Raw genomic sequence first — 20,889 nt, forward strand, 5'->3', positions numbered from 1 at the left:
TTTTCTATCAACTTTCCTATCAATGAGGTTTATGTATTTCCTTCTATATGATAGATCACATGTATATATCCAGTACTATAATAAGTCATGCATATCAGAAATTTAGATGGTAAGGAAGCCAAGAGGAAAATGATGCAATATAGTCTCCAACTATACATCTAGCACATATATATCCCTACTAGTCTATCACATGCATACTCATAATAGAAATCATTTTGACATAAAACCATAATAGTATAATCATCTCCAATTATCTCTATATATCATCAATGTACTCCTATCTCAAATCAGTCTAATCAAATGCATGATAAAATATGCTCAACTGAAATCATCTCTAAATAAGGTCATATAATCATGCTGGAGGCCAAAACATGCATATACATAATTATATAATAAATATTAATTTGAGAAAGGCGTCTAGGGGATAAGACTACTCTCCGTCTGATTAGAAGACCCAATACACATATCCCTCACATCCATCATTCAATTGTCACAAATCACTAGCAAGGTCCCCGTGGTCTTAAATAAGGGGGTTGGGATTTAAAAATGTTTAAGTAATATAAAATTAATTATTTATCCAATTAGAATCCGTTTGTGTAACATATGATGATTTATTAGGTTTAGAATTTCTTCTTTTATTTTTATTAAATAATTTGATTTACATCATATATTTAATTATATTAATATTAAAATATTATTATTTTAATTGTAGATTTTTTTATAAAACCATATTTTGCTAATTATATATTAATTATATAATAGTCAATCTCTTTTGATTAAAAAAACGTAAAAAAGCTACATGTACAATAATATAATTTAAAACACATATACATATATTATATAATTTTACTTTAATTATTTTGTCACAACTACTCTTACTAAACAAATTAAGAGTTGCATATAAATAATCTTTACTTAATCATATAATATAAACATTAAGTAAGCCTATTATTTTATTGCATGCATAATAATGTATAATAAGTTGTATATCTATATATATATATATATACACCTAATTATAAAGACATGTATTAATCTAATAAAAATACATGAAGTTATAAGTATATTTATGTACAAATATCTATAATTATAATCAATTGAAATTACACCAATTACACGTATCTAATAACCATGTTACTAAATATATATTCTTAAAAATTTAAATATCTAAAAATCTAATTTAGATTAACTATGCTAGGTTTTTATTTGTTGGCAATTATGTACAAAATATTCTAAGTGTATTTTTTCATGTATATGAGCTTTTCACAAGTCTAGAATATCTCTAGTGTGAAGAATTGCAAGATCATTGGAGAAAAGCCGTCGCGTTCATACCACGTTCACAAACGCGTTCGAACGCGAAAACTGTGTTTACAAGCGCGTTTGAATGCGGGCACTGCGTTCACACAAACAGAGAGCCGCGTTCACAAGCGCGTTTGAACACGGGTACTGCGTTCACACAGACCGAGAGCAGCGTTCACAAACAAGTTTGAACGCGGGTACTATGTTCACATAGATCGAGAGTAGCGTTTACAAACGAGTTCGAACGCAACATAAAGAATTCAATCTGTCGCGTTCGAACGCACTTGGGCCTATTCGAACGCACCTGAGATTAAGTTAGGCCGTTCGAACGCACCGGGGCCGTGTTCGAACGCAGCTATGAAGTTTGCAATTTCTTGGACTTTCGTGAGTACGGATAAGACTCGGATTTGGCTCTATCTTAAAGATCATGAGTATGGATAAGACTCGGATTTAGCTCTATCTTGAATATCATATATAAGGATTATGGAACCCTAACTCTAGGGTGGTTGAAGAAATATTATTGAAGGAGACTTCTTGAGGCTACATCGGTTCTTCAACTAACAAGGTTCCACTCATCTACAAGAATTTAATCTTTCGTCTTAAGGGCTATCTAGACGAAAGATCAATCTCGAGGGCTATTGAGATTGGACTTCAATCACAAGAAGCAGTGAATCGTGGGTTCTAGCGATTAAGACCGAGAGGAACAAAGTCGTTTGGATCGACGGGTTGTTTTGTGAGTTAGTCTTGTAACTGCTACTATCATAGTGATTGGTTTTGATCCGAGTTTAGATCCGTGGTTTTTTTCCTATTTTGGGTTTTTGCACGTAAAATCTTGGTGTTCATCTCTACTTTCGTTTTTAATATTTCTTCCGACTTTTACTTAAGCGAACGAGAAATATCATTACCTAGAGGTTAGATACATACGTGTGTCTAGGGGTTTTTTCAAACTAAATAACATAAGTAATTTAGACATGTGTTTTATTGCCGCAGAAGGTAAAACGAAGAGAGGAAAAAGAAGTACAGGATAAAAGGAAGAAGAAGAAGAAGAAGAAGAAGAAGAAGAAGAAGAGAAGGGAAAGGAGGGAGGCTCACCTAGGCTACGGCGGTGGTAGTGGCAACGGCGACGGCGACAGCAGCAGGCCAGCGTCGGTAAGAGGGGAGAGAGAGAGATAGGTGATTGAGAGAGGAGGGTAGAGAGAGTACGAGAGAGTCTTACAGAGAGAGAGCTATAGAGAGAGAGGCAGTGAATGGGTGCGGCGGCGACGACGGCAACGGCAAGAAGCCGTCGACAAGAAGGAGAGAAAGAGAGAGGTGATATATAGAGAGAGAGAGGAGGGTAAGAGAGTGAGAGAGAGAACGAGCGAGTTAGAGAGAGGGAACTATAGAGAGAGAGGCGGTGAAGGGTGCGGCTGCGATGACGGCGACGGCGAGAAGCCATCGGTGAGCAGAAGAGAAAAAGAGAGGTGCTAGAGAGAGAGAGAGCTATAGAGAGAGAGGTAGTGGAGGAGGTAAGGCGGCAGCTACAGCAGTGCCGAGCCCACTGCGGCCAGCTGGCCGGGCCCGGTTGGCTGGGTCGGCGGTTGTGGGCGCATGTGGTGCCCTCAACATGCGTCCACAATTTGCATGGCACGAGCTCGTGCCATGTAACACCAATTTTTTTTCTTTCTTTTTATCTCTTTTTTTATTTAATTTATACATTATTATTTTATTTTTATTTATTTTTCTATATTATTAATATTATTATTATTATTTTCTAGGTTATTACAATTAATCTGGCGCTCAAGATACTTGCTTCCTAGGGTCAAGACATTTTTACAGAGGTGTTTAGTCCGAGCTATTCCAGCAAAAGTTTTTCTTCGTAGCCGCATCCAAGCCATTGATGAAGTTTGCTCATGTGCTCCTCTTCTAGCGAGATTATTGACCACCTCCTTCTCGGTTGCCTATTCTCGTGCGCTACATGGCTTTCATGCCATCTAGGAGTTAAATCTACTAGCCATCTCTTCTTTTTGGAAGCCTTGATTACTTATCTCTGCTCTAACTTACCCTTGGAGGATGTCTTGTTTTGCTTCAACTTGTTGTGGTGCATTTAGGAAAGGTGTGAAAAGGTCACTAAAAATGTAGAGGTCTCCCCAAGATAAGTCGTATTTAAGGCCAACAAGCTCCACTCAAGTAGCGTAGGCCCTTTCAATTGCACTTTGGATCAGCCTAAGGGTGAGGTTTGGGCATCAATTTCTGGTGTTCCCCCACTTGGGTGGGTTGGGTCAACACAGCAATGCAGCTCTCAACATGGAGGCATCAGTATTCTTGTCAAACCTAGTCAAGCTTCTCAACCTCTAGTCCATTCTATCTTCCTTTATCACTATCTTAGCCTTTCACTAGGCGATGCACATACCATTCTTGCTAGGTTAAAGGAGTTCTTCAAGTTTTCTCTCAAGGATGTGACATGGCTATTCAGCGATTGTCAAGTTGCTAATCCAGACTAGGCTATCCATCATATGATCCTTGAATGCAAGCTTCTCCTCTCTAAGCATCTATGGATTAAACTAGGGTCACTAGTAGGTGTTTTCTCTGTGCAATAGGTCTTTAGGCCTATGGTTAGGATAGTAGTTATGATCTCCCCTCGAAAAGGTTTGATCCATTTTGCAAGTGGTTCTGGATAGAAATTTGCATGAAAAGTTTGAGAGATTTTTGGATCTTTGTGAAATTTTGATATGTTGTAGCCCTATGACCAAGCTTTCTAATGAATCTAATTTCATGTCAATCCGATGTCTAGATTGGAAAATATCTTTGAAAGAGTAGACGAATGTCGGAGGGTGAAACAACTAGATGAATCGAGATCGTATCTACTTAGATCGGTTTACATGTTGTTGCCGTTGATGGCTATTCTAGTGCAGATTTGCCTTCTTTTGTAATAGGGTTTTGAATATAGTTGGAATGAGAAGTAGAGGAGAAGAGGGAGGCTAGGGGCTGGAAGAGACTGAACAAACAATGGCGACGCGATTGGCAAGGAGGGAGGTTGAGGAGATAAGGCTGACGACTAAGATATAGAGAGAGGTAGATAGTGGTAAAGCAATCCAATAATGAGATAATGATGAAATTAGAGTTTCCTCCACATATTTATAGAGGATAACTCTAGACCGACCTAGATAAGGACTCGATCAATCAATATAACTCGACTAGCCCAAGTTGAATTTGGGTTCCCAAGATAACTCATCACTAGACTAAAATATTTAATTGACTTGATTAGACTCAATTATTTAATTACCGATTTGTGGGAGGACATTCAAGCGGATGTACAAGCTTTATGATCTATGGATCTAGGGCAAGCCATAGAGGATGCTATACTCATGGAGGACAAGCATTGAGCACTTAGAGGGCACTCAAGGCAAGCAACCATGGAGTAGCAAGCCACAACCGAACTCAATGCGTGCACCCGACTGCTTAGGGTACCCATTGCGGGCTTCTTCGAGTGCAGTAGGACAATGACCACCATATTGCACTCTATAGAGAAGACGTCATTTTGTGGACACAATGACTATAGAGCTTGGAACTAATTACATTCAACTTTAGAGAGATGCGCCTCACCTTTAAGTACAATGGCAAGAGGGTGCGACTTGATGGCATTCGACCACACTAGGGAGCTACTTTGCAACTGCTACTTGGTTTGCCGAGCACTACGGACCCAGCTTACTTGATGTAGCTAGGCCCTATTGAGCTCAAGGAGACATAGGAGTCAGGTATAGTTGATGATTTGGCTCATGCTAGGCGTCGGACTAGCGAAAGTGAAGCCTTATTACTAGCCTCACATTTAGAAGATCTTTAGATTGATGATAGAGATGCTAGACTAGGGGATCATATAGCATAATCAGAGTGCATATTCTTCACTCATGTTGTTGGTAAGGAAGAAAGATGGGAATTGGCAATTCTATGTGGACTATTATGCACTGAACTCCATTACTGTCAAGGACTGATACCCCATTCCTATAATTGAGGAGTTATTGGATGAGTTGATGGACGCTCTCTTCTTCAGCAAACTTGACTTAAGGGCCAAATACCACCAGATCCGAGTGAACTAGGATGATGTTCACAAAACATCATTTCAGACTCATGACAGCCAATATGAGTTCCAGGTTATGCCGTTTGGTCTAACAAATGCATTGACAACGTTCCAAGGCTTGATAAACAATATCTTTCGTCCATTGCTTTGTCTGTATGTGCTTATATTTTTTTATAATATTCTCATCAATAGCAAACCTTGGGAGAGTAGCAGGTGGAGTATTTGAGACATGTGATTTTAGCAGATGGCTGGGCTGTCAACCTCGAGAAGATACATTGCATGGTGGAGTCGCCGAAACCAAAGAATGCCTGTGAATTGTGGGGTTTTCTCAATTTTACAGGGTACTACCGTCACTTTATTGTTGGATATGGGAAGACAACTGCTCCGTTGACCACTTAACTGAGAAAGGATGGATTTTTGTGGGGATAAAATGCCACGACTGTCTTTGAGGAGCTCAAATCAGCCATGACCATAGTCCCTATTATTGCTTTGCCGAACTTCTCCAAGTAATTCGTCATCGAGTGTGATGCATCGATTGTTGGAATATGAGCGGTGATGATGTAAGAAGGTAGACTAGCGGCATATTTGAGCAAAGCCTTATCCGAGAGATCAATGCAATTGTCCACCTATGAGTAGGAGATATTGGCAATACTTCATGCGATCACAAAGTGGTGCCCTTACCTCATTGAACGATGCTTTGTAATCTGTATGAATGAATAGAGCCTCCTAGATTTCTTTGGGCAACAAATACACACTCTCACACAGTAGAGATGGGTATCCAAGTTGACGGGATACGACTATGAGATGGTGTACAAGAAGGAGATCGAAAATCAGGCCGCCGCTAGTCTATCATGTAACCTGACATTAGCCAAGCTTGTGGTGTTCTTTACTTCTACCTTTCCCTTCTTGGAGGACTTAAGGAATGCAAGTACAGCTAATCAATGTTATTTTGAGCTATTATAAAAGATCATGATTGACCCGACGCAACAATTAGAGCTTGAGGTGCTCGATGGGCTAATTTTGGACTGTGGGCGCATCTGCATGCACGTGGACTTGGAGGTATACTGCCAGCTATTGGAGCACTTCTACAACACTTTGAATGTAGGTAGATATAAAGCGGTGTTGAGGATGAAAGCTACACTTGGTTGGGAATGAAGGTAGATATAAAGCGATACGTCAAGGAGTGCCAAACCTATCAATAGATAAAAACGGAGTCTCTCAAGAGTAGCTGAATTTTATAGAGTAGCTATCCATGAATTTATAAAAATTCAAAAGTTCAACCAATTTGACAAGTAAAAATAATTAAACCTACAAATTAGATTAAAATCATATACTTTGCTTTTGATCAAATTAGATCAAGAAGTAGAAGGTAGTGTTAAATAAGAATTTTGCTAGAAAAAGGTGAGAAGGGAAAGATAACAAAATCATATATATTTTCTTTTAAAAAAATATTAGTATCTATTTAGATTAAATTAAGCATGTCAAATTTTCTTATTTTGAGAAGTGCATAGAAGGATAAGTAAAATCACGTGACCCAAAGATTCATAAATCCCATCAATTTTAACTCTTAGAAAAATACAATTAAAATGATCTAAATATCACCTAACTCGTTAGAGTCCGGATTCTCAGATGTGTAAGGGGAACTATTACTCGCTCTCTTTTGATGTGTGCTCATTCATCTCTTGTTCTTCGTCCTTATTCCTATGTTGATTAGACCAGTGATCCTACCACTCATCGTTTTACCATTGGATTATATGTGCTCCTTGGTGAACAAATGCAACTAATATGTTAAATTTAATAGTAGAGCTCCAAATTTAAGATACAACTATGTTGTTATTAGAGAAACGTTGCTCAACAGTTTTCACGAACTAACTTTAGAAAAAATTATTTCAGCGACTTTAGCTTTAGGGAATCATTCCATCAAGTATTAATTTGTGCACCCATAAATATATAAATATGCATTAGGTAATAACGATTTGATTAGCTTAAACTGCAATAGATTTTTACTTCTGACGTGGTGCCATGATTGTTAAAAATGATTCTTAAGAGAGAAGGAAGAGAGGACTTTAGAGCTTTTGGAGTTTTGTGGTTGATGGTGGATTAGAGTTTGAGTTCGAATCTGGTAGCCGAATTCGATGGATTTGTGAAGATGAGATCAGATGAGAAGAAGTGAAAAGTGGAGAAGAGAAGATGAGTAACTTGCAGGTTTTCTTTTGTTGGTTTTGAGTTTAAAGAGTGGCTTAATGATTGATTATGCCAATGCAATAACTTTAACCCAAAGTTGCAAATACATACATAAAACAAGGGCAATTAAGTTGCAAATAGTCCAAAGAAATCATGATAGGATGATAAGGGGAAAAAAAACTATTGTAGGATTTCATCTTCTGATAATGAAAGTCTTGAAAGCGGCAGTATGTGCATAATCTTAATCTTACGCATTCATCAAGAAAATTCACAAACATTATGGTGTTTACCTCAAGATAAGCATCGTCTATTAGGACGCCACGTGGACATGACTACTATCCAGCTTTTTTTCATCTGATGGTGCTAATGTCACTACTCACGAGTGAAGAGCGAGGGAGAGAGTTACGTCAGAAGATTGCTCGGATAGCCGACTGAAATGACCGGCGCGGTTTCCGTTCCAACTACACCGCTCTTTCCAACTCCAAGATGCCGACCCAATTCATCCTTCCTCCTCCAAAGCCGTCCTCTCTCTCTAAATCTACCGAGATTACGCTCGGCATTCCACAGCCTCGGTCAAAAGAGCCTGATCTCTCTGGCACCGAGAGCTTCAGGTTTATAATGGAAATGCCAGTCTTTTTTACTATTGTTTCAGTAGTGTTGTTTTCCTCCTCAGTTGTTAATTTTTGTGGAGGATCTTGTAGTGTAGACCCACAATTTCTTTGGTTTTGATGGAAGGTGTCTCTTGTTAATTTGGGGGAATTTAACTGGATAACCCTAAATCATCATTTGTGCTAATTATGAACCATATGTTTAAATTACAATAATAGCGTTCCTTCCTTATCACTCCAACTCCTAATTGCAGGCTTAATTCTACCAATAATATGAAACAAATGAACACTTACTTTAATGGTCTGCTCTGTTATACATAATCTACAATGTCCAATGTAATGTATCTAGTGACTGCAATCATATAATCTCCAGGTTTTAGTATATGCCTCAGTTATGTGCAAAACGAGTGGCAATTTAATAACTCTACAAAGAAATTAAGAGTGCTGAAATTAAATTAACACATTATGTTTTAGATTACCTTTAATGAGAGGAACAGGTTAGATGCCTTATTGTTGATTTTTCATTGTTGGGATGTGTCTACAATACTATTAGTCAAATTGAAGCTCCGCTCTTATTAGTTATTGTTACCAATATAAGAAGTTAAGAGCCATATTTTATACTAAAGTTGCTTTGGAATGTACTGTGATCTATTATTGAAGCTTTCCCTTTTGCAGTTGGTAATGTTGAATATGCTATGGAGCCTGCGACCAACGTGAAGTTCCCAAAGGAGTTGAGTGTTCCTGGTAGCTCAAAACAACTGATTCTACTCGGCACCGGTACATAACCGTTCAAACTTTTCAAATTTAGAGTTACGAGGTTGTGCTTTTATTTCTTAATAACTTTTCAGGTTGCTAGTAAATGCCAGTATTTTGGTTAGTTTATGTGCTGTACTTTACGGAAATAATAAAAGGAAACCACAAGATCTAGTAGTTTGCAACAAACAAGATTTCTGAAGGAGTAAGCAATCCGTACAAACTTGAGAAGAAAAAAGTTACTCTAAGAACACTTTGGTTTGCTAGGTCCTAGAATGACTTACCAAGTTACCATAATCACACAGGGAAAATTTGAAGCTTTGAGAAGCTCAAATATCTCCAACTTATTATATGGTTATATTGGATCCTGTGATGCAACTTGCCATAACCCAAATTGGATAAGCTCAAGACAAGAAACAAATCTAAAAAATGTTGCTTGTTGGACATGAGAGGAATAAGAAATACTTTAAAGATCTTGAGAACAATACCGGTTCTAAAAGATTAGCACTTGTAAAAGCTTTGTATAAGGAATAGGCTCTTCTTTATGCCCTCTTTCTTAATTGGTTAAATTGCATGAGGGAAATTCTATCTATTGCTGAATCTTAGGTATGAAAGAATTTTTTAACAATCACTTCTTCTCTAGATTTAATTGATATTAGAGATAGAGGGCCACTAAGAGAGGGGCACGAGAGCGATTTTCTTTTTTTTTCGACTCTGGAGATAATCATATTTGAATTGGATATCTTGATTTTCTCTTACCAAATTTGAATCAGATTTATTAGGTTCATTAGTCATAGTCTTTCTCCACATGTTTTATTTGGAAAAAAAACGAGTCAATCTCTCTTTCCAATTGCATTTTTACTTAGAACTGATGAAGACCGCAATCTCTACACATCTATTTGAGGAGCAAGTCACAACAATACTTTGAGAGAATTAACGAGAGATAAAGAGACTAGTACTAGTCAAATCAAAATAAGAAACACTTTCTTTAGTGAGAGAGATAAGATAGAGGAGCAAAGAATGTGTTAAGGGGAAGGAGAGAGAAAGAGAGGGAAAATATTGATGAGAGAGATATGTTTAGACAATGAAAACCTTATCTTAATAGTTATTAAGTATTAACGGCTGATCAATGATCATCTTAATTATTTAAGATCTCACAGACAAGTAAATCAAATCAATGAAATATCCTAAGTAACTAGATCTTGTTTGAAGTATTAGATTATATTTTTGTCATTTAATAGCTTATTAGGAGTATAAGTCTTCATTCCTAAGCATGCAAGTTGTGTTAGTAGCCTTTTGTGCCTTGTGTCAGCATAACATCTTTTAACTAAGCTTCCCTTGAAACTTTGGAATATATGATTTTTCTTGGTAACTTTTATGATCTTGAGGCCTCGCAATCATAATAAGTTAGTTCTAGATTTTCGACCTTTCCATATGCTTAATTACATTGAATCAGAGATGGTCATGATGATTTCTACCTAATATTATATTGCATGGACTATGTCTGATTGGGCTAATATTAAATGGTCCTAAATAGACAAGCACATTTCAAGTCAATATGGTTCCAACTGGAATGGATAAGTCATACACATGCTCACAGCATACTAGCATGATATCATAGTTGTACATTTTTGAGAATGCATCTTAATTGTCTTGTGATGTTTCTGTAGATGAGAGTTTTTCTGCATAAAGCTAAAGTTGGTGTTCTATAAAGTTACAGTTTGTGTACAAGGGTTTCCCTGGTTGAGATTTTTTTCCACATAAATATTTTATCTTGTCTTCATGGTTGTTTACTTGTACTGAATCTTTTGATCTTTCTTTTGAGGTTCGTCCAACATGCTTGCCAACAAGTACTGTCAGCTGCACACACATGGTCTCATTTGAGCATTGCTTTACACTTATTTTATTTCTTAACCTTGTTTTATCTCCCAACTTCCCAATTGCTAGTATATAAAAGGTAAAAACTATTGTTTTCGTATAGCCTAATATTTTAGAGTAGTTGATCCTCCACCCATTTAATTCAAGTCTAGTTGTTGTACCTATCAAAAATTTCTCAAGCCAGATGAAAGATAAAACATTTGTACTCTAACAACTAAAACTTTTCGAGTAGTTGGTGAATTATCACCAACTAATTTTTTTTTCCTTTTTCATTCTTACAGATTAGATACTTTACTCGGTTTATTCTTCACGTTGTTAGGTGAATTTCTAGATTATACATTTTTCCCTCACCAACTTGGCCGTGACCATGTACTCATGAGAGGTCATATTATGGCTGTGATACAAATGACACTTTTGGAAGAATGATACAATGATCTTAATGAATTAAAAAAAGAAAAGAAATAACAAAAAGATCAAATATAGTGAGTTTCCACTCTTCAAGATCTCAGATAATTCAATGTCCACTATATTGCTGAATAATCAACAGGAAGAAATCACATGTTATCACTACCTTTCCAAATGTTTAATGTATCAGCACTGTTGCTTAGAAGAACTGCATTTGAGAAGATGGACAATGCTAGAAGGGTGGAAAAAGATTGTCAACTCATTAACTGCTCTTAAAACTTGAGCTGTTAGAGAAGGTGGTTTTTATATTTTATATTTTATATTTTAATACTCTCTCACACTTTTGAGGTGAATCTTTTTTATGGGCCCAAGAAGTATTTAATTTAAATGAGTGGAGTGTTATAATTCATAATAGGATTTAAACCCATAACCTTTGGTTATGATATTATATTAATTCCCTAACTACTCTAAAACCTTGAGCTGTTAGAGAATGGCGATTTTTATATTTTACATTTTTCAAAGATAATCTGAAAGTATCTGTGACAAGAAATTGTCATATGATTAAAAAACAAAAAAATTTTAAGAGCCACTGTGAACTATGAAGAGAGCTCTTCTTTTTCTCTTGGAGTGGATTTCTTTGCAAGTCTACCTGGATGGTGTTTTGTTTCTTTGTTACTGGGTGTTTAGCTTCCTGCTTTCTAATGTTAATTGGATGCTTTGAAACTTGAATTGAATTGTCTATTTATTGTTGCATAGTCAATTGAAGTCTAGCTTTCTCTGTTCTAGGTTTCCGAGAGAAGATATTTGCCATTATTGGTGTGAAGGTCTATGCTGCTGGCTTTTATGTGGAAGGGTTAATCAGAGATAGCTTAGATGCTGTGAAAGGAAAGTCTTCTAGTGATATTTTAGAAGATTCATCAGTGTTCTACACCATATATGAAAGTATTGACTAGAAAGCCTTTATCTTTTTTGTGCAAGGAGAAATATCATCCTGACTAGGGTAAGCATGATGTGCAGCACCTGTTGAGAAGTCACTGCGTATAATACTTGTTAGAGATGTCGATGGTAAGACATTCTGGAATGCCTTGGATGATGTCATAACTCCCAGAATTGAAAAGCCAACAGCTATGGATGAATCTGCAATATCAATTTTCCGCAACACATTTCAAGGACGTGATCTCAAACAAGGAACATGTATATTTTTAACTTGGACAGAGCCATCTAAGATGCTGGTATGCAACAAGGACTTCTTTGAAAGCATTATTCATTTTACTATCAACTTTAGTGGAACAGTGACTACTATGATATTGGAGAAAATGAGTATTCAATTCATTAACTTTCCTTGCTATGTGCAGATTTCTGTCTCTCCTAATGAATTTCCAATGAAAGTGGATGCTGAAATTGAATCAAAGAACGTCAACCTGGCACTCTATGATGGATTTTTTGGGAATTCTCCAGTTTCCCCTAGTTTGAAAGCCTCAATAGCAGATGCTCTGCCAAAGATTCTCAGCTAAAACCAAATTCAAGTAAGTTTAGTTCACATTATCTGAACTTTGTAATGATCTGAGATTAATAATCTCAAATCCCTTCTCTAACTACTCCCAAAAGACTACAGATGAGAGCATTTAGCCTTGCTTAATGGTTTTCCCCTCCCTCAAGCTGAGAAGAGAGAGCTATTGTATTCTAGAAGATGATAATTATTACAGAAAGAGGTTCGATGGGTTTATATCATACCCTCAGATCCCATTTCTCACTCTCTAATTGACTAGACTTTTGACCCTAACTACCCACGTGATAGTCACATGATGACTTAAGGACTCCTATGAAAACAAAAAGTTGATACATGATTATTTTGTAAAATTTCAGTCCCTAGTGCTGTTGATATGGGATCATAATGCAAAAGCTCTTCTTTTCTTTTTCCCAGCGAGCTCTGAGCATGACAAATGCCCACCTCTTAAGATCCTTGTCCTTAAGGATCTAAAGCAGGAAACTAGCGTGTAATGGTGTAATAGTCCTCCTAAGTAGCTTCCTCAGGGTCGGAGTTTCTCAACTGTACTATAATTTGTGAAATGGCTCGGTTATTCCGCTTCACCATCCTCCTAGCCAAGATCTTGTTGGGGTGAAGAAGCGACTTGCCATCCGCGTTGACTATGGGTAAGGTAGTACTAGTAATGCGGTCAGACTCCAAAAGAGCTAATTAGGGTGGAGGATACCCATATAGAGCTTGAAAAGGAGTTAGATTAATACTATTGTGATAATTTGTGTTGAACCACCACTCGGCTAGAGATAACCAATTTGCCCACTTCTTTGGTTTGGAGCTAGTCATGCAACGGAGATAAGACTCCAAATAACTATTTACCCGCTCCGTCTATCCATCGGATTGTGGATGATAAGCAGTGCTAAAGTGCAATGAGGTGCCCAATCTACTAAAAAGTTTCTTCCAAAAGGCACTAAGAAAACTGAACCTCGGTCACTCACAATTGTGTTTCGCAAGCCATGTAATTTGTGAATATGATTCAAGAAAAGAGTGGCCACTTGAGGAGCAGTGTATGGGTGAGGAAGAGCAATAAAATAAGCATATTTGCTCAATCTGTCCACAACCACTAATATTACCTTTTTACCTTCAAACCTCGGCAATCCTTCAATAAAATCCATTGAGATGTCAACCCATAGCTTTTTAGGAATTGGAAGTGGTTGTAATAGGCCAGCTGGGTGGGTGTTCTCATGTTTGTGCCACTTACATATATCACATAGCTTGACATATGTGAGAATATGCTGTTTAAGTCCAGGCCAATAGAAATACTGTTTAACTCTTTTGTATGTGCTTGCAATTGTGAATGTCCCCCCAAGGGTGAAGCATGTAGAGTAGAAATGATTCAAGATCTGAGATCAGTATTAGCTCCCATATAGATACGGGTATGAAACTTTATAAGACCTCGTGCAAATGAGTAGTCACCAGATTGAGAGATAACTAGTTTAGGGATCATATTTTCAGGAAATGAATCACCTCGATAAGAGGTCAAAACCTCTTCTAGCCATGCGGGGGTGACACTAGTGATGGCAGTTAGGGAACTAGTCCATTTTGGTAATCTTGAGAGTGCATCTACGACATTATTAGTCCTACCTTCTTTATCTTTCAGCTCATAATCAAAGCCCAATAATTTGGATAACCATTTCTGTTGTAAAGTGGTGTGCAACCTTTGTTCAAGAAAATATTTAATACTTTGATGGTTATTGTGAATAATAAAATGAACTCCCTCCAAATAACTCCTTCTCATATATGGAATATGATGAAAACTTGGGACCTAATGCCTTACTGAAATAAGCAATAGGTTGCCCTGATTGGTGTAGCACAACACCCACACCCATATCACAAGCATCTGTGTCCAACTCAAAGGGCTTGCTAAAATTCGGTAAAGTGAGAACCGAAAGAGAAGTCATGGCCTTCTTGAGGAGTTGGAATGTCATTTCTGCTTCTTGAGACCACTTAAAAGAGTTCTTCTTCAATAATTCAGTAAGGGGTTTAGCAATTAGCCCATAGTTTAGCACAAACTTCCGGTAATAATCGGTAAGACCTAGAAATCTCTTAAGTTGTTTCAATGTAGTTGGGGAGGGCCAATCCAACATACATTGTATCTTTGAAGGATTTGCAGCTACACCTTGATGAGTTATAATGTGTCCAAGATACTCCACTTGGTCGGTTGCTATAACACACTTTGAGAACTTAGCAAAGAGAGAATTTTCCTTTAGTATCTTCAAAACCTATTCTAGATGATCCAAGTGAACTTGTAAAGAAGGGCTGTAAATCAATATATCATCGAAGAAAACCAAGACAAACCTTCTCAGAAGAGGTTGGAAGATAGTATTCATCAAGGATTGGAAAGTAGCTGGGGCGTTGCAAAGGCCAAATGGCATCACCTTGAATTCATAGTGGCCACAGTGAATTTGAAATACTGTTTTTTTGATATCAGTGGGGTGAATTCGGATTTAATGGTAGCCCGATCTCAAATCTAGCTTGGAAAACACCTTAGCTCCATGTAACTCATCTAGTGACTCGTCTATGACAAGGATTGGATATTTATTTTTGATTGTAATATCATTCAGCTTCATGTGGTCCACACATAGCCTCCAAGTACCATATTTTTTCTTGACCAAAAGAATAGGTGAAGAGAAAGGGTTGTGGCTTGGTTGTATAACTCCAGAATTTAGCATTTCCTGTATTATTTTTTTAACCACCTTTTTTTGAGCATAGGGGACCCTATAGGGCCTCAAATTGGGTGGAATAGCCCCTGAGTGCAAATGAATGTGGTGATCTCGTGCCCTGTGAGGTGGTTGTGTTGGGGTTCCTAAAAAATGTTAGCATACCAAAGTTAACAACTCCTTGAAAGAGGGTAGTATAACAACTGAATTTTGTTTGAAAAAAGTTGACCAATATATGCACAATGCCCTTTAGAGATCAATTTCTGAAGTGAAGCACCTGATATTAGTAGACAACTTGCATCAGATTGGTTTCCCACAAGAGTAATTTGTCTGCCTTCCTTCTGAAAAGTGAGGGTAAGTTTTTCAAAATCAAAGAGGATAGGACTATATGTTTTCATTCAATCCACCCCCAAAACCATATCACAACCACCTAAAGTGAGAACCTTTACATCCACTGAAAATGCATGCCCTTGCATGGTCCAAGATAGATTTGAACAAGTTGATGAGCTAATTAATCTTTGCCCATTAGCCACAGTGACATAAAGGGGATTAGTACACTCTAAAATACAATTACGATCTCGAATAGCACGAGGATCTATGAAGCTGTGTGTACTTGACTATCCATATGTAGATTTTTCTTTTGTTTAGCACCCCTTGAAGCCTAATAGTGTGACGGGAGTCATGGCCGGCCAAGGCATGTATAGATATTTCCATTGCTGAATTAGGCAGTTCATCAGTCCTAGGTAGTTCCTCTAAAGCCTCCTCTTCTTCCTCTTGAGTGTCAGTTTCCAAGTTAATCATATATAATTGCTGCCGCACACATTTATACCCCTTTTTATAGACTTCATCACAATTATAGCTAAGGCCTCTATCCCTTCTAGACTTCATTTCAGCCGGAGTGAGCTTGTGGATGGGAGGAACATTGGAGCTAGGCTTTGAAAGACCAATATTGGGCTGTCGAGTGACTGCAGAGGGAGTGAAGAATGGTGCAATGGGAACTCGTCCAGTTGAAACAGGATTTGTAGTAGTGCTAGCAGTGAAGTTTGAATGATTGTTGATACTAGGTGAATGATTGTGGGTTAATGAAGATCTAGGATATGAAGGGGGAATTGTATTTGGTGCTCTCTTCAATCGATTATTAGAATCCATGACATGTTCTTGCATCTTAGCAATGAACACTGCTTGATGAAAGTTTTGAGGATGGAACATGTGAACCATTGGCTTGATATCATCTCTCAAACCACTAATGAAACTTTGGATAAAATATTCTTCAGTAAAAAATATGTTCTTAATGAGCATTAGAGACTTTAACTCCTCAAATCTCTCTTGGTAAGCTGTAATAGTGGTCTTCTGTATAAGCTTATTAAATTCTCCTATCACATTATCATACCCCCAAGTCATCAAATCGTAGACGTAAGTTCTCTTCAAAGCTGTCCTAGTCCAGCTTGCTTTTGCTCTCTTGATAGTCTTGAAACCAAGACTCTGCCTTACCATCCAAAAACAGAGATGCATAGAGTACTTTATGTTCTTCAAGAATAGCTGTAAATATGAAAAGCCTCCTGCATTTCCTGCACCATGCTCTAGGATTATCACCCATGAAGCGAGGTAACTCCACCTTAGGAATCTTTGGAGCACTAGCATATCCATTACTAATCCAATCAGGACAGATTTTTTCTTTGATTCCAATTGGCTCCTCCCTACTAATATGTGGATATGAAGATGATTTGGGTGAAATATTTGGGTTAACTCATGAAGTTTCACCATTATCTCCCTCCTTTCCCTTCATTTTCATTTCATTTAGCACCCTGAATAATACTTCAATCCGAGAGCATACCTGAGCTTGGAGGTGCTCCATGGACAGCATCATTGATTTCGAATGGGATTGAAGTTGCTTAGCCAAGTCCTGGATTTGCCGCTCATTCTTCTTTGAAAGATCTGCCAATATTGCCAAGCGAGTAGATTTCGCCATGGATGCTCCAATTACTGCTCTAAGCTAACCACGAGCTGACCACAAGAATTGATGCCGTCTTTGATACCAAATGTAATGATCAAATCCCTTCTCTAATTACTTCCAAAAGAGTACAAATGAGAGTAATTAGCCTTGCTTAATGGTTTTTTCCTCCCTCAAGCTGAGAAAAGAGAGCTATTGTATTCTAGAAGATGATGATTATTATAGAAAGGGGATCGATGGGTTTATATCATACCCTCAGATCCCATCTCTCACTCTCTAACTAACTGGACTCTTGACCCTAACTACCCACGTGATAGTCACATGATGACATAAGGACTTCTCTGAAAATAAAAAGCTGATACAAGATTATTTTGTAAAATTTCAGTCCCTAGTGCTGTTGATACGGAATCATAATGCAAAAGCTCTTTCTTTTCTTCTTCCCAGCGAGATTTGAGTGTGACAAACTTATACAATCGTATAATATATGCTTTCCAAGAAAACGCTTGGTTTCGTGGCCCATAAGTTTTCGCTTTTGTGTTACTTTTAAGGCCTTATTCACGTTTATTCATGGTGTAAGGCTAATTTTAGAATAAGCATTCTAATTTTAATATCAGAAGAAGAAAGTTAATACCAAATATAAGTTGTTAAATTATTTAGTTCAATATTAGTATAATGAATAATAATTAAATTTGATATGACGTAAAGTTGATTTCAAAATATTGGAGAATAGTAAATTTAGTATCGAAAATTGATAATGTTTTATATCAAATAATAAAAATACCCTTAGATTTTCTTATCAGCATAGGAAAGAGAAGAAGAAAACTCCAAATCTGAAGAAGCAAAGAGAACGCATCAGAGCATCTCCAAATATGGCTCCAAAAATGGAGCAAGAGCCCGGTGCACTCCAGGCTCCATATATATTGTAATAATAATATAATATATATTATTATATTAGTTATTTTTAAATTGCTTGATAGATCATCTTAGCGTTATTATTTTTTATTAAAAAATATATGGTTAGAAAACTTTCATCGAGATCTTTAAAATAAGATTAATATTCAATAGTTTTAGAAGTAATTTTAAATTACTAATTTTTTAATTAAATGTATCGAAATTACATTACACGAAATAAACATCGAAATAAGCATTACATGTCATTAACTAAAAATATCAAAATTACATTACCTAAAATAAGCAGAAATTAACCAAACATAATAAAAGCAATAGATGTTTAATATTCTAGTAAGTCATCTCCGTAGCCACCAGTTAACTGTGTCCACCTTCTTGCGATGAACCTCCGACTTGAAAATGAATATTGTTTCTTCTGTAAATTTCTTGTCTTTTTCTTTGAAAGAAAGCACGTTTATTCAGATCTTCAATTTTATTTAAATCAATTGACAAGATCTCTCTATCCTCGCGATCACGATCAATATTCAATTGCATAGCTCATAGCTCTAACGTTTTTTTTCATTTTCTAATTTAACCATTATCATTTGTTGCATATTATCTCTACAAAAAGCACGTTTGTTTTGTTGTTCTTTCATACTAGTAAACATTTCTCTTATTTGTTGAAAGGTACCTTCAGAGCTAAGCTCTTGATTTCTCCTCTTTGCCTTTTCCTTCTTTTTTCCAATAGGCAAACTTGATGAGTTGAGACTAGGAGACTGGTCATCACCCATGAAATATAAATTCTCACTCTCTGTGTTGAGATCAATAGAATTTATAGTATTCGACTACGATCCTTCAGATAAGTCTGGCTTTGAAGGGATAGGCGTTGGGTCAGCCCACTTCTCAACATCCTTGAGAATCAACCAAACATGATCAAGTTGAAACCCCTTGTTGGTTTCTTCTCTATAAAGAGTTTTAGCTTTGATAATCTAATAAAAAAAATTAAAAATTAGATATATTCAAAATGACAAGGTAATGTAAATATAGAAATGAATACTTACAATATCTAATTCAGAATCTCCGCTTGGGTTAAGAACGCTCGATCTGTCGAATACATCCACAAAATTTGCTTATGATCTTCTTAATTGCATCCATACAATATTTTAACGATTTTGGAGTCCTTTGTTACTCATGCGAATCTTTTATTTTCTCATGATAAACTGATGTAATCCTCTCCCACAACTTATCTTTCGTCTTATTAGTACCTAAAATTGGATCTTGAGAGACTTCAAGCCGTGATAAGCATAAGACTTGATCTTCTTGGTGGTTGAATGACTTTCCTCGAATAGTCGACATATCATAAAATAAAAGACTTCTAAATGAAAACTAAGAGTTTGAAAGATGATTTACAAATCGGAATGGTTGAATGACACTATATATAAGAAAAAAATTTAGATGAAGTTCTTAAAGATTGGATTCCTATCTTCTCATAAAGATATGATAAGATAGAAATCGATATGATAAGATATAAATCTTGTCAATTGAAAATAAAATAAGAATCATATGATAGGAATCCAATGCTCATAAGATGACAAATATCTTAAAGATATGATAAGATATAAATCTTGTCATAAGATAAAAATCTAATAAAGATCAGATATGATAAGAATCCAATGCTGCTTATAACATGATAAATATCTTAAATATGATAAGATATAAATCTTGTCATAAGATAAGAATCCAATAAATTTTAATGTAATTTTTATTTGATGTATTTCATTTTTAATGTATTTTATGTTTGATGATTTCATATCTAATGTATTTTAATTTTTAATATTTATATTGAGGATAATTTTGAGTAATTATATTTAGGATACATAATTTATTAGACTCATTTTTATAAATAATAAAAAAAATTAAATTTAAATTAACTCAAAAATAATTTAATATTAGACTCATTTTTATAAATAATAAAAAAATTAAAATTAAAATTAACTCAAAAGTAATTTAATATTAGACTCATTTTAAAGGTCTCGATGAGACTTTTCCAATGGTATTATTTTTGTTAAAAATTGATTAGTAAAATTAATTATATATTCAGTTTAACTAACTAAATTATTTAACAAAGAATACAAATGAAATTAAAATGATTGAATATAACATTTATTGGGTAATTTTGATATTTTAAAAAAGTTGATATGACAAATGGAGCCCGGCTCTATTTTCACTATTCATAGCTTCAAATTTAGAGCCCTGTTTGAAGCTCGGTTGGAGCTCCATCGAGCTCCAAATTTGGAGTTTTGGAGCCTCTCGGCAACATTGGCTGTACTACCAAACCCCAAACTCAGCTTTTTCCTGATTTCTACGGTGAAGAATATAAAAAAAAGTTAACGATCGGTAAAGAAGAAAGAGAATAGATATGGAAGATCGTTGGCTTCTTACCCGACCTTCCTTTCAGACTAAGAAGTGCTTCCATCAAAAATTCTACCGTACAATAGAAATAAACTATAGTTTAATTCTATTTTTTATGACGGATTTGCCCCGGACTAACAATCTTTATTGCAAATAAATAGAATCAACTCTTAATTTGATACTAATTGACTCTACTTAATTCGTAATCAATCCCAACTCTAAATACTCAATTTTTTTTTTTAACAAATAGGTTG

At 36.1% G+C, this 20,889-nt stretch overlaps 2 protein-coding genes across 2 annotated transcripts; one reads left to right on the forward strand and one right to left on the reverse strand.

Annotated features, from left to right (window-relative positions):
* The first annotated feature begins 7,896 nt into the window (after positions 1-7,896).
* LOC140765205 (fatty-acid-binding protein 3, chloroplastic) lies at positions 7,897-12,915 on the forward strand. The gene is made up of 5 exons (XM_073104164.1): positions 7,897-8,151; positions 8,824-8,925; positions 11,971-12,126; positions 12,202-12,416; positions 12,540-12,915. Exons 1-5 carry the CDS (start codon positions 7,977-7,979, stop codon positions 12,696-12,698), a joined length of 807 nt encoding a protein of 268 aa, XP_072960265.1. The 5' UTR covers positions 7,897-7,976; the 3' UTR covers positions 12,699-12,915.
* Positions 12,916-18,607: 5,692 nt separating this feature from the next.
* LOC140765814 (uncharacterized) lies at positions 18,608-19,867 on the reverse strand. Its single transcript, XM_073105067.1, has 2 exons — positions 19,285-19,867; positions 18,608-19,212 (listed from the first exon to the last, which is right to left on the reverse strand). Exon 1 carries the CDS (start codon positions 19,577-19,579, stop codon positions 19,409-19,411), a length of 171 nt encoding a protein of 56 aa, XP_072961168.1. The 5' UTR covers positions 19,580-19,867; the 3' UTR covers positions 18,608-19,212; positions 19,285-19,408.
* Positions 19,868-20,889: the final 1,022 nt, after the last annotated feature.

The sequence above is a fragment of the Typha angustifolia genome, chromosome 8 (assembly GCF_048772165.1).
Source record: "Typha angustifolia cultivar Huaian chromosome 8, ASM4877216v1, whole genome shotgun sequence".
NCBI lineage: Eukaryota > Viridiplantae > Streptophyta > Magnoliopsida > Poales > Typhaceae > Typha > Typha angustifolia.